Source organism: Dendrobates tinctorius, unplaced genomic scaffold, assembly GCF_039654945.1.
Source record: "Dendrobates tinctorius isolate UK_male_01 unplaced genomic scaffold, ASM3965494v1 ptg000026l, whole genome shotgun sequence".
NCBI lineage: Eukaryota > Metazoa > Chordata > Amphibia > Anura > Dendrobatidae > Dendrobates > Dendrobates tinctorius.
In genome coordinates, this window is record NW_027361694.1 from 12,391,656 (window position 1) to 12,406,922 (window position 15,267).

Here is a 15,267-nt window from a genome sequence, read left to right on the forward strand (position 1 = left end):
TAAAGAGAAGCTGAATCCAGCAATGTATCACTTAGATTACTGGTTGCAGCCATTCTCACACAATCTGAGCTTTAAGATATAGCAATACACCAGAGCTGAGGAAGCTATCCCTGCCCACACCAGACTCTGTACACTACCGTTCAAAAGTTTAGGATCACTTAGAAATTTCCTTATTTTTGAAAGAAAAGCACAGTTTTTCCAATGAAGCTAACATTAAATGATTCAGAAATACACTCTATTCATTGTTACTGTGGTAAATGACTATTCTAGCTGCAAACGTCTGGTTTGTAATGCAATATCTTCATAGGTGTATAGAGGCCCATTTTCCAACAACCATCACTCCAGTGTTCTTATGGTACTTTGTGATTGCTAACTGTGTAGGAAGGCTAATGGATGGTTAGATTACACTTGAAAACCATTGTGCAAGTATGTTAGCACAGCTGAAAACAGTTTGGCTGATTAGAGAAGCTATAAACCTGACCTTCCTTTGAGCTAGTTGAGAATCTGGAGCATTACATTTGTTGGTTCCATTAAACTCTCAAAATGGTCAGAAAAAAAGAACTTTCATGTGAAACTCGACAGTCTATTCTTGTTCTTAGAAATGAAGGCTATTCCATGCGAGAAATTGTCAATTTCTGAAGATTTCCTACAATGGTGTGTACTACTCCCTTCAGAGGAGAGCACAAACAGGCTCTAACCAGAGTAGAAAGAGAAGTAGGAGGCCCCGCTGCACAACTGAACAACAAGACAAGTACATTATAGTCTGTAGTTTGAGAAATTGACACGTCACAGGTCCTCAACTGGCATCTTCATTAAATAGTACACACAAAACGCCAGTGTCAATGTCTACAGTGAAGAGGCGACTTCGAGATGCTGGCCTTCAGGGTATAATGGCTAAGAAAAAGCCATATCTGAGACTGGCTAATAAAAAGAAAAGATTAATATGGGCAAAAGAACACAGGCATTGGACAAAGGAAGATTGGAAAAAAGTGTTATGGACAGACAAATCCAAGTTTGAGGTGTTTGGATCACACACAAGAATATTTGTGAGATGCAGAACAACTGAAAAGATGCTGGAAGAGTGCCTGACGCGATTTGTCAAGCATGGTGGAGGTAATGTGATGGTCTAGGGTTGCTTTGGTGCTGGTAAAGTGGGAGACTTGTACAAGGTAAAAGGGATTTTGAAGGAAGACTATCACTCCATTTTGCAACACCATGCCATACCCTGTGGACAGCACTTGATGGGAGCCGATTTCATCCTACAACAGGACAATGACCCAAAGCACACCTCCAAATTATGCAAGAACTATTAAGGGAAAAAGCAGGCAGCTGCTAGTCTATCTGTAATGGAGTGGCCAGCGCAGTCACCAGATCTCAACCCTATTGAGCTGTTGTGGGAGCAGCTTGACCGTATGGTACGCAAAAATTGCCCATCAAGCCAAACCAACTTGTGGGAGGGGCTTCTGGAAGCATGGGGTGAAATTTTTCTAGATTATCTCAGCAAATTAACTGCTAGAATGCCAAAGGTCTGCAAAGCTGTAATTGCTGCAAAGGGAGCTTTCTTTGACAAAAGCAAAGTTTGAAGGAGAAAATTATTATTTCAAATAAAAATCTTTTTTTCGAACTTTGTCAATGTCTGGACTAGATTTAAAATTCATTTGGCAACTCATGTGATTAATAAAACTATGAGTTTTCATGGAAAACACAAAATTGTCTGGGTGACCCCAAACTTTTGAATGGTAGTGTATAATGTACAATGTCAATAGACAGCGAGGTGCTTATCATAGGATGGGGTGTTTGAGACTACCAGGCATGTACTGCTGTGTCCCAGCAATCATACGTTTCTAGTGCTAAACCAATCATTGCAAGCAAACAAAACCACAGAGCTTAATAAGAGAGGAATTTCTGAAATCAATGTTTTAACCCCTACCTCATGCTGTCTTCAGATTACGTAACCAAAACCTGCTGACAGATTCCCTTTAAGTTGTACTGATACAGATTATTTAAACTTTCAGCGCAGTGTGACACATCAGAGATGTCAGTGCAGTGATGTTTTCTAGTATTAGTTTAGCATACAAGACTCAATGTGAAAGAACTGCTTACTTACCGATTAATGTTTTCACCATATTTCACGGTTCCGAACAGAACAACTCCAGCAAAAGCATAGCAAAGAAGCAACAAGAACATTCCCACGATAATAAAGAAACTCTTGTACATGCTGACAACAACAGTCAGCAACAGCATCTTCAGTGTAACCTAGAAGACAAGCGTATAAGAATAATGGGACAGGTTTCTTAACACTATCTTTACTTTAGTCAGATCCAAATTAGAATAGATGCCACCAAGGAAATCTGCATTCAGTCCTCATTTGTTGTGACTTATGCACTGTATCTGAAACATGTCAGAATTTTTACGCTTTGTGCGCTATTTTGTGGATTACATGATATTTAAATAAAGTCAAAATTATAACCCTTTGAGGTAGATACGTTTTTATTGCTTCTTATTGCAGTTTAACATGGAGTGACCAAACAACAGCAATTCTGGCATTTTGATTTTTTTTTCTCATTACACCATTTACCAATTTGCTTAATTAATTTTATATTTTCATAGATCTGACTTTTACGGACACACTCATACTATGTTTTTTGTGTTTAACGAAGGTAATTAAAACTTTTAAATATTTAACTTTCTATATTTGTAAAATGTATTTTTTACTTTTTTTTATCTCCTTAGAGGACCAGAACCTATGATCATCTGATTGAACATTCTATATACTGCAATACTGTGATAAAGTAAAAAGATGGTCTATGAACGGTGGCTACAAGCTGGTTTTCATAGGATCATTATCATAACATGCATGGAGGTATTCAGCAAACTTCCGTGTGTCATGGCAACTTATCAGGACTTATAGGAGGGTGGGCGATGGGAGCATGCTTTAAATGACACTGTCAAAGATGGACAGCAACTTTAAGTGGTTAACAGCAGTGGGCGGATCTTAGCTACACCCACTGATTTTAGAGCTGGGTCCTGGCTTTGTATCATAGTCATGATCTTCTGGCAATAATTCAACCTCTGTTTTTGTACCTGCATTAAAGACAAGGAGTTGAAATATGACATAACAGTAGATCACATGTTGGGAAGGGGTTGACGGATGCTGTATCATTCTCCTACTTCACTATACGTACTGCACTACATCTCTGTACTTCAGTGTTTGTTGAATCCAGCAAGCTATTTGGGTAATGTATTACAGTTTCTCGTACAGTTGATAAATTTGTCACATTTTAAGATGCTTAAGTCTAACATTATTTCACCTCTTGGTTGGCTTATTTTCATGATAAGCCACATCCTTTCTTATAAGCCACATCTCTTTGTGAGTGACCTGTATAAAATGTCTAAATGTGGTGCATGGCATGCACAATTGAATTCTTGCTCCACTTTATCCAGCACTCTGGGTCATTTTGATTGGGCAATTTGCCACCTTGGGTTAGGGAACTATTATCAATTACAGCTTTGATCACAGTATAGTATCAACTATTGTAGGATGCATTCAATGACAGATGTAGCATTTACTAACCAATACAGAAAACAGACATGTTGACATCAGGTGCTCAAGGTCATGTGACATATTGGTCCAGTAAAGTACACACATCTTGTTAAAGTCTCGTAAGGTGGCACATATTGGGGGTGACCTGAAATGTTTCATGGCTGGCTTGAAGCAGATACACTATAATAGAGTACTCCATGTAGTGAAGGCTGACGGAAAACTATAAGAGGACAAACGCTTTTGGATCCAACTATTCTTCCTCGAGAATTTCATTTTCTCCTATCTGCTGGAAGCCAGAAGAAAATGTTGTCACATAACCCTTTATACTTTCAATCAGACCTTACTAAATCCTCCTCCATTTTTCCAGGCTCAAGAATAAATAAAATGAGGTTACGACTGTGAGATTGGCTCCTTTTTCATTTAAATGCAACTAAAATAAATTACTCATGGAATAAAATATATTTTACATTTTATATTAACCAGCCAAAAACACAATTAAAATTAAAATAGTATGCTTGTAAATTGACAAGCTAAGTGGCATGATGACAAGTGACCATGAAAAAGCCATTTTATGCTCTATTTGGAGATAAAAGTAAATTGAGGGTAGTTATTTTTCTCTCAGCATGTCTATTTAAGAGAAACATGATTTGGAGAAATACATTCATGTCCACAGCATAGTTTAGAGATTTGTTCCCAAAATATAGGAAAGAAATCTCCTTACATAATACAAATGAAAATGGGCTTAGACATAAAAATCTATTCAAAGGAATAAACTAAAAAATATCAGCACAATTTACAAACAGAAATTACTAGAAATCACTTTATTTTCAATCATATATATTGATTAGTGTGCACAAAATTCCCTCAATCACAAGGAAAATTATTTTGTGTTCTTAATTTATAGAAGTGGTATACAGGGTCTATAGGATGCCTATGCAGCATCAATAGTAAAAGATAGGATGTTAAAAATAATTTAAAAAAATACAAAATATGGTTATTCTCACCTTCCGACGGCCCCCGATCTCCTCCGTGGTGCTCCCGATACGTTCTGTTCACAGGGATGCTTTGCACGAAGGACCTTTGTGACGTCACGCTCGCGAGACCGCAACGTCATCTCAGGTGATTCGCGCAATGCATCCCTGGGAACGGAAGATGCTGGCAGCGTGGCTGAGAGACGGGAGAGCTCCCGGGGTTCATCAGAGGGTGAGTATATCACTATTTTTTATTTTAATTCTATTTTTAACAGGATTATGGTACCCAGGGCATGGAGGAGAGTCTCCTCTCCTCCAGACCCTGGGTACCATCCACACATGAAGCGCTCACTTTACGCATGATGGGCATAGCCACAATTTCAATGCAATCCTATGGCTGCAGAATCGTTACGATTCTGCAGAAATAATGAACATGCTGCGGATTTTACCGCTATGTGATTCCGCAGCGGTAAAATCCACAGCATTGACACAGCAATTGCGGAATCCCATAGGATTGCATGGGATGTGTTTTGTTAGAGTTTTTAAGCGTTTCCGCTGCTGAAAAAAGCGGCAAAAACACGTAAAAAAATGCACCGTGGGCACACAGCCAGTTTTTTAAGCATTTCCACTGCGGAAAAAAAGTGGCAAAAACACTTAAAAAACGCAACATGGGCACACTGCCAGTAAGCAGGAAGCAAAAGAAACTGTAAAGCTATGTGCTACTCAAAAGACAATTTGAGAATAGCCCTTTAAGCATATATTTATTGCCTCTGAATTCCCTAAAAAGCTTTGTTGTTTTGATCTTTGCATATATTAACATATGTGAAATATTAATATATGTAAAATAAAGTATTTAGATTACGGTGATATTATTGCACTTATTATGCTTTAGCTTTCTTTTGCTGCATAGACTTATTACTGATTATTATTCAAATGTTTATATTCGCATGGTACTTAGTATCTGTTCACATTACATTTTATTTTGGTCATGTTCCTACAGTTGAAACCAGAAGTTTACATACACTATGCAAAAAAGACACATATGCATGTTTTCTCAATATCTGACATGATATCAGAATAAATCTTTCCCGATTTAGGTCAATTAGGATTACAATAATTATTAATATTTGCCAAATTCCGGAATAATGAGAGAGAATGTTTTGAGGCATTTTTATTACTTACTGCAAAGTCAAAAGTTTATGCACACTAAGATTACTATTCCTTTAAACAATTCTGGACTGCCCATATGATGATGTCATGTGTTTGGAAGCTTCTCACAAGTTTTTGGCAACATCTGATTTAATTAGAGACACACCTGTGGATGTATTCTAATGCACACCTGAAACACACTGCTTCTTGTGTAGCATCATGGGAAAGTCTAAAGAAATCAGCCAAGATATCAGGAAGAGAACTGTGGACTTGCAAAAGTGTGGCTCATCCTTTGGTACATTTTCAAGATACCTGAAGGTGCCTCCTTCATTTGTACAAACAATTATATGCAGGTACAAACAAGAATGTCCAGCCATCATACTGCTCAGGAAGGATACGGTTTCAGTGTCCTAGAGATGAACGTGCTTTGGTCTGACGTGCATATCAACCCAAAGACAAAAGCAAAAGACCTTGTGAAGATGATGGTGGAAGCTGGTAAGATTGTGTCAATATCCACAGGTAAACAAGTACTGTTTCAACAAGGGCTGAAAGGGCTCTCTATCAAGAAGAAGCAATTACTCCAAAAGAAACATAAAAAAGCCAGATTAATGTTTGCAAATGCACACAGGAACAAAGACATTAATTTTTGAAGACATGCCCTGTGGTCTGATTAAACTAAAATTGAACTTTTTGGGCATAATGACCATCATTACGTTTGGAGGAAAAAGGGAGACACTAAGAAGCCTAAGAACACCATCCCAACTGTGAAACACAAAGGTCGCAGCATCATTTTGTGGGGTTATTTTGCTACAGGAGGCACTGGTGCACTTCACAAAATAGATGGCATCATGAGAAAAGAATATTATGTGGCAATACTGAAGCAACATCTCAATACATAAGCCAGGAAGTTAAAGCTTGGGCGGAAAAAGGTCTTCCAAATGGACAATGACCCAAAGCATATTGGCGAAATGGTAACAAAGTGGCTTAAAGATAACAAACTCAATGTTTTGGAGTGGCCATCACAAAGCCCTTTGTTATGATTGAGTCACCGTAGGAGGCAAAAACAGAAGTGCTAGCTAAGTCCAGAAAACCAGAGAAGTTGGCAGCTATCGGATTGCAGACCCCTGAACCTATCAACACAACTAGCAGTAGCCGTGGGGGGTTCCTACGATGCCCTAGACCCCTCGATCACAGCCGGAGAATTAAATAGGCCTAAAGAAAGAAAGGGGAAATCTAAACTGCCCCAGAGAAGACCCCAAAGCAATAGGCAGCCCCCAACATATAATGACGGTGAAGCAAGATGAAAATACTAACACAGACAGAAAGATAGACTGAGCAAAGACGGGGCCCAAGCTAACTTAGATAGAAAAGGACAGGAAGGCTGCTGTCTGTAATCCGTGAAAAACCCTATGAAAATAAGAGCCAACAGACTGACAGTGAAAAAGGCCCTGAAGACGCTAGGCTTCAAAAAAGCTATGTCAGTACTCAGGAATATTCTGAAGACAGAGCTACAGGCAAAAGGAGATTCAGCTCACCCCAGAAGGGAATGGCAGAATACAGAAAAGCAAGGAAAACAAAAAACAAAACAAAAAAGCTAACAGGCAAAACAGAAAACTTAGCTTTAGAGGAGCAGGAATCAGACTGGTGTCCTAGAAGTCCACAGAGAAATCACCCGCAGGGCAGAAGGGCGTCGGCAGCCTTATATCCAGTCCGTGACTCCACTCAGCCAGTCATCCTCATTAGACTCAGGTGCCTGATAATCAGGCTCATTACCTTCCTTTACCAGAATAGGGAGTTCACCAGACCTCAGTGACGAAGGGGAAAATGAACTCACAACAGTACCTCCCCCTTGAGGGCTCACCGAACCCTCAACCACGCCACCAGGGCGATCAGGGTGAGCCCGATGAAATGCACGCACCAATCTTTTGGCATGAATATCAGAGGCAGAGACCCAGGAATTATCCTCCTGACCATAACCCTTCCACTTAACCAAATACTGGAGTCTCCGTCTAGCCAGACGGGAATCCAGTATTTTCTCTACCTCATATTCCATGTTACCTTCAACCAATACAGGGTCTGGAGGTGCCACCCCAGGAACAACTGGTTCAACAAACCTCTTCAACAAGGACTTATGGAACACATTATGGATTTTAAATGTGACAGGAAGAGCCAAACGAAAAGAGACCGGATTAATAATCTCCAAAATCTTGTAAGGTCCAATAAATCTAGGCTTAAACTTAGGAGAAGCCACCTTCATAGCAATATTTTTTGATGATAACCACACCATATCACCAATCTTAAACTGGGGACCAATGGTCCTATGTCGATTGGAAAACCGCTGGGCCTTTTCCTGGGAGAGAGATAACTTATCCACCACTTGGTCCCAGATCTGGTGCATTCTCTCCACCACAGTGTCAACACCTGGGCAGGCAGAAGGCTCCACCTGCCCTGAAGAAAATCGAGGATGAAACCCAAAGTTACAAAAAAAAGGTGACATCAAAGTGGCAGAACTAGCTCTATTATTTAAAGCAAATTCGGCCAAGGGCAAAAATGAAACCCAATCATCCTGATCAGCGGAAATAAAACATCTCAAATACGACTCCAAGGTCTGGTTTGTTCTCTCTGTCTGCCCATTGGTCTGAGGGTGAAAAGCAGAGGAGAAGGACAACTGAATTCCCAGCTTGGAACAGAAGGTTCTCCAAAATCTAGACACAAACTGAATTCCTCTGTCAGACACAATGTTCTCAGGAATCCCGTGTAAGCGAACTACCTGTTGCAAAAACAGGGGCACCAACTCAGAGGAAGATGGCAACTTAGGGAGTGGTACAAGATGAACCATCTTAGAGAACCTATCACAAATCACCCAAATAACAGTCATTCTTTGAGAGACCGGCATATCAGAGATGAAATCCATTGAAATATGGGTCCATGGCCTCCTGGGGACCGGCAAAGGCATCAACAACCCACTAGAGCGAGAACAAGATTTAGACCGGGAGCAAGTCCCACAGGACTGCACAAAATTCCTGACATCATGAGACAAGGTGGGCCACCAAAAAGAGCGACTCACCAGATCTCTAGTACCAAAAATACCTGGATGACCAGCCAATGCAGAGCAATGAACTTCAGACATCACTCTCTTCTTCCACTGGTCAGGAACATACAACTTTCCACTGGGACAATGCTCAGGTTTGTCCTCCTGGAACTCTTGCAGAGCAAGTCTCAAATTGGGCGAGATGGCAGAAAGAACTACCCCTTCGCCTAAGATGGTAGCAGGCTTGGTCACCACAGGAGAATCAGCAAAGAAACTCCTAGAGAGGGCGTCTGCCTTGACATTCTTAGTTCCAGGAAGAAAAGAGACCACAAAATCAAAACGTGTAAAAAACAAGGCCCACCTAGCCTGTCTAGGGTTCAAGCGTTTAGCCGACTCTAGGTAAATCAAATTCTTGTGGTCAGTGAGGACCACAACTTGATGTTTAGCTCCCTCCAACCAATGTCTCCACTCCTCAAATGCCCATTTCATGGCCAACAGTTCCCGATTCCCCACATCATAGTTACGTTCAGATGGAGAGAACTTTCGGGAAAAGAAAGCACAGGGATTCATTTTAGATGTTACAGGATCCTTTTGGGACAAAACAGCTCCTGCACCAATCTCAGAAGCATCCACCTCTACCTGGAACGGGAGTGAGACATCAGGTTGCCGCAAAACCGGGGCGGAGGTAAATCTTCGCTTCAGCTCCTGAAAGAAAGCAACAGCCTCAGGAGACCAATTCAACACATCAGCACCCTTCTTAGTCAGATCAGTCAATGGCTTGGCAATACTAGAAAATTTTGCTATAAATTTCCGATAAAAATTAGCAAAACCCAAAAACTTCTGGAGGGCCTTCAAAGAAGTGGGCTGAACCCAATCATAAATGGCCTGTACCTTGGCCGGGTCCATTTCAATAGTTGACGGAGACAAAATAAATCCCAAAAATGAAATCCTCTGTACTCCAAAAAGGCATTTCGATCCTTTGACATACAGGGAATTCTCCCTCAAGATCCGGAACACAGTCCGAACATGTTCCACATGAGAATCCCAATCCTTGAAGAAGATCAAAATATCATCCAGATAGATAATCAAAAATTTATCGACAAAGTCTCGGAAAATATCGTTCATGAAGCACTGGAAGACAGAAGGGGCATTAGTGAGCCCAAAAGGCATCACCAGGTACTCAAAATGTCCCTCCGGAGTATTAAACGCCGTCTTCCATTCATCCCCCTGCTTAATGCGGATAAGAGTATATGCCCCCCTGAGGTCAAGCTTGGTAAACCAGCAAGCACCTCTAACTCTAGAGAATAGATCCGAAATCAGGGGTAACTGATATTTAATAGTAATTTAATTGAGGGCACGATAATCAATACAAGGCCTTAAAGAACCATCCTTTTTGGCCACAAAAAAAACCCGGCACCTAAGGGTGAAGAGGATGGTCTAATATGACCCTTCTCCAACGCCTCCTTAATATAGGACCGCATAGCCTCGTGCTCGGGTACAGATAAATTGAAGAGCCGACCCTTGGGAAATTTACACCCCGGGCTTAGTTCAATTGCACAGTCATAACTCCTATGAGGAGGCAAGGACGCAGACTCATTCTCACTAAATACATCATAAAAGTCCGCCAAATAGTCAGGAACATCATGCGACTGAGGAGAGGTGGAAAAAACCGGAGCCTCACTAAAGGCACACCGACAACCCCAACTCACCACAGACACAGATTTCCAATCCAAAACTGGATTATGAATTTGCAACCAGGGAAACCCCAGAACAACGGCATCATGCAGACCATGCAATACCAAAAATCTGCAATTTTCTTGATGGTCTGGGGCGACCCGCATGACCACCTGGGTCCAAAACTGAGGTTTATTTTTAGCCAAAGGAGTAGCATCAATCCCCCTCAAAGGGATAGGCGTCTGCAGAGGTGTCATCGGAAATCCACAACGTTTAGCAAAATCCAAGTCCATTAGGTTTAGCGCTGCTCCCGAATCCACAAAAGCCTTGGCGGAAAATGTGGACAGGGAGCAGATCAGAGTAATTGCCAGAAGAAACTTAGGTTGAACACCACCAACAGAAAACGTGTGTGCAAAGCGTTTCTCTCGTTTAGGACAAACAGAAATAATATGCGAGGCATCTCCACAGAAAAAACACAGCTTATTACGCCTTCTGAACTCCTGACGTTGCACCTTAGACAAAACTCTATCACATTGCATAGGTTCAGACGTCTGTTCAACCGGTGGCAACACCTCTCGTGCAATCCTGCGTTCACGTAAACGCCGATCAACCTGAATGGCTAAAGACATAGAATCGTCCAGACCAGAGGGAACAGTAAATCCCACCATAGTATCTTTTACGGCTTCTGACAAACCCTTCCGAAAGAGAGCAGCCAAGGCATTATCATTCCAGGTAGTAAGGACCGCCGACTTTCGGAACTTTTGACAGTACAACTCGACCCTGGTTCAATGCCAACAGGGTCTTTTCAGCCTGATCAATAGCATTAGGTTCGTCATACAACAACCCCAAAGCTTGAAAGAATGCGTTCACATTAGTCAGAATAGGATCATCAGGTTTCAAAGAAAACGCCCAATCCTGGGGATCGCCACGCAGCAAAGAGATGACAATTTTAACCTGCTGCGCTGAGCTCCCTGACGAGTTAGGCTTCAAGGCAAAAAATAATTTACAATTATTTTTGAAACTCAAAAATTTAGATCGATCCCCAAAAAATACATCAGGTGTAGGGATCTTTGGTTCAACAGCATGCGAACGAGCAAGGTAGGCGGAAATTCCCCGCACTTTCGCAGCGAGCTGCTCCACACGATCAGACAATTGCTTTATCTCCATTGAGAGAGAAAAAAAATTCCCCCTACGGCTTCAGAGATATAGAGGAAAGAATATACACACACTTTTTTTTTTTTTTTTTTAAACACAATTCTTTCTTGCTATTGAGTACCCTAGGATCTGCGGTATGGCGGGTGATTCTGTTATGATTGAGTCACCGTAGGAGGCAAAAACAGAAGTGCTAGCTAAGTCCAGAAAACCAGAGAAGTTGGCAGCTATCGGATTGCAGACCCCTGAACCTATCAACACAACTAGCAGTAGCCGTGGGGGGTTCCTACGATGCCCTAGACCCCTCGATCACAGCCGGAGAATTAAATAGGCCTAAAGAAAGAAAGGGGAAATCTAAACTGCCCCAGAGCAGACCCCAAAGCAATAGGCAGCCCCCAACATATAATGACGGTGAAGCAAGATGAAAATACTAACACAGACAGAAAGATAGACTGAGCAAAGACGGGGCCCAAGCTAACTTAGATAGAAAAGGACAGGAAGGCTGCTGTCTGTAATCCGTGAAAAACCCTATGAAAATAAGAGCCAACAGACTGACAGTGAATAAGGCCCTGAAGACGCTAGGCTTCAAAAAAGCTATGTCAGTACTCAGGAATATTTTGAAGACAGAGCTACAGGCAAAAGGAGATTCAGCTCACCCCAGAAGGGAATGGCAGAATACAGAAAAGCAAGGAAAACAAAAAACAAAACAAAAAAGCTAGCAGGCAAAACAGAAAACTTAGCTTTAGAGGAGCAGGAATCAGACTGGTGTCCTAGAAGTCCACAGAGAAATCACCCGCAGGGCAGAAGGGCGTCGGCAGCCTTATATCCAGTCTGTGACTCCACTCAGCCAGTCATCCTCATTAGACTCAGGTGCCTGATAATCAGGCTCATTACCTTCCTTTACCAGAATAGGGAGTTCACCAGACCTCAGTGACGAAGGGGAAAATGAACTCACAACAGCCCTGATCTCAATCCTATGGAACATTTATGGGCAAAGTTGAACAGGCAGGTGTGAGCAAGGCGACCTACAAACCTGGATCAGCTACACCGTTTTTTTTTCAGGAGGAATAGGCCGAAATTCTGACCAACTATTGTGAGAAGTTTGTGGAAGAATATCCCAAATGTTTGACCTAAGTCAAATACTAATGAAACGTATGTAAAGTTTTGACTTTGCAGTAAGTAATAAAAATGACTTAAAACATTATCTCTGTCTCATTATTCTGGCATTTGGAAAATATTGATAATTATGGTAATCCTAATTGACCTAAAACGGGAAAGGTTTATTCTGATTTCATGTCAGATATTGAGAAAAACAGGCATATACCGTATATAATTGCGTATAAGCCGAAATTTTCAGCCCATTTTTTGGTCTGAAAGTCCCCCTCTCGGCTTATACGCGAGTCATATACCAGAGGGTCAGCGGGATAGGGGGGCGGGGGTGTCAGGTCATACTTACCCCCTCCTGGAGCGGTCTCTGCAGCCCCCTGCTTCTCCTGGTCTCAGGCTCCTTCCTTCAGCGGTCACATGGTACCGCTCATTAAAGTCATGAATATGTGCATATTTATGACTTTAATGAGCGGTACCACGTGACCGCTGAAGGAAGGAGCCTGAGACCGGTAGAAGCAGGGGGGCTGCAGAGACCGCGCAAGGAGGGGGTAAGTATAAGCTATATTCACCTGTCCCCGGTCCATGGCTGCGCGCTGCTCTGCCCTCTCCTCCGAGTCCTCTGTCTGTGATGTTCAGGTCAGAGGGCGCGGTGATGTAGTTAGTGCGTGCTGCGCCCTCTGCCTGAACATCACTGACAGAACGCGGAGGAAGAGAGGACAGAGCAGTGCGCAGCCATGGAGCGGGGATCGGTAAATATCGCCAGTGTCGGGGTCCTGATCCAGCGGTGACATCAGAGCCTTTCACCGCCTGCTCAGGACACAGGTATCGGGCCCTCAGCAATGAGAGGTGAGTATGTAATTTTTTCTTTTATTTTCAGCGGCAGCAGCAGCAATATATGGGGGCATAAACTATGGGGCAGCATATGGGGGCATAAATATGGAGCAGCATATGGGGGCATAATCTATTGAGCAGCATATGGGGGCATATTTATGGAGCAGCATATGGGGGCAAAATTATGGAGCAGCATATGGGGGGTAATCTATGGAGCAGCATATGGGGGCATAATTATGGAGCAGCATATGGGGGCATAAACTATGGAGCAGCATATGGGGTCATAAACTATGGAGCACCTTATGGGGCAGCATATGGGCCATAATCTATGGAATATCTTATGGGGCCATAACCTTTATGGGGCAGCATATGGGGCATTATTAACTTTTGTGCAGCATAATAAGGGGTGCAGTTTGTATGGAGCATCTTATGGGGCCATCTTGGACTGTATGGAGCATTATATGGGACTCCTGATTCAATATGGATATTGAAAAACATTTAACCTACTGATGTCTCAATTAATTTTACTTTTATTGGTATCTATTTTTATTTTTGAGATTTACTAGTAGCTGCTGCATTTTCCACCCTAGGCTTATACGTGAGTCAATAAGTTTTCCCAGTTTTTTGTGGCAAATTTAGGGGGGTTGGCCTATATACGGGTCGGCTTATACACAATTATATACGGTATGTCTTTTTATAAAGTGTATGTAAACTTCTAGTTTCAACTGTATATGTGAATATCTGGCCAAATCTGTAATAAGCAAAATATAACTAATAAGATGTAATGGGTAAGATGATGAAATATAACAAAGCTACTTACATGCTTTCCACATATGGAGAAAAATCTAAAGACGATTATACAGGCGCCCATCATATATGTGTATTCATTCTGAAATGGAACAGCGCACATTTTACAAAATATTTTTCTTTGGTAGAACACAACTTATATCTGACTTTACGATTGGAAGCAAGATTGTATTCTCGCTATGAATGACTTTATACATGTAGCTTACAGGATAATGTACTCACTACTTACAGCTCGTCATCAGCACTAACTGGATATACACATTAAAATATCAGTACAATCTATTCATGACATTTAAAGTACAAGAGGTATCTGAAAACTCATAAAAGACTACAACCCGAAAAAGGATCATACAATGCCAGGACACAGTGAATCAAAAAAGAACATATTTGTGGTGTATTTGAAGCCGATCGCTCACCAAAGTCCACAATACAAACTGCCTACATTATAAAAAAACCTTTTAATTGTGATGAGGCTGGTGTACTAACTTATGTCATTATGGGTATATAATCTTTTCTGAACTGTTTCTTGCGATAACTAAGCACAGCTGCCTCATCAGGTCTAAATAATTTATTTAAAGGTGTTCTCTGGTCACAATTCATTGAGAAGCTATCTTTTGGATAGGTCATGAATATCTGACCAGTGGGGGACTGATACTTGGCACTGCCACCGATCAGATGTTATCAGTTCCATTGGTGACTGTATGTAAAAATTACGTTAATACAGTGAAGGAGAGGCCTATCTTTTTTTTTGGCTTTGGTCACCATATTCTGATACTCATAATTTTCTTCTGCAGATGGAGTTGTACGAGGGCTTGTTTCTTTGCAGGATAGTTGTATTGCTTCCATTTATGAGTATGTATCACTTTTTGATCATTTTATATCTCTTTTTTTGGTACTTGGCATAAATAAAACAATATAAAACTGTAATTATTTTTTAAGCTTATCTTTTACAGTGTTTACCATGAAGAATAATAGACTTCTTAACGATTTTCTGCAGGTCA

General features: G+C 41.4%; 1 protein-coding gene across 4 annotated transcripts in view; it reads right to left on the reverse strand.

Annotated features, from left to right (window-relative positions):
* Positions 1-15,267, reverse strand: part of NALCN (sodium leak channel, non-selective) — an 871,910-nt gene that overhangs the window by 57,626 nt on the left and 799,017 nt on the right. For all 4 annotated transcript variants that reach the window (XM_073569511.1, XM_073569510.1, XM_073569508.1 and 1 more), the window contains 2 exons: positions 14,280-14,348; positions 2,108-2,256 (listed from right to left, as the gene is read on the reverse strand). In XM_073569511.1, the coding sequence (XP_073425612.1) occupies positions 2,108-2,256; positions 14,280-14,348 (218 nt within the window). The remainder of the gene's footprint in view (positions 1-2,107; positions 2,257-14,279; positions 14,349-15,267) is intronic.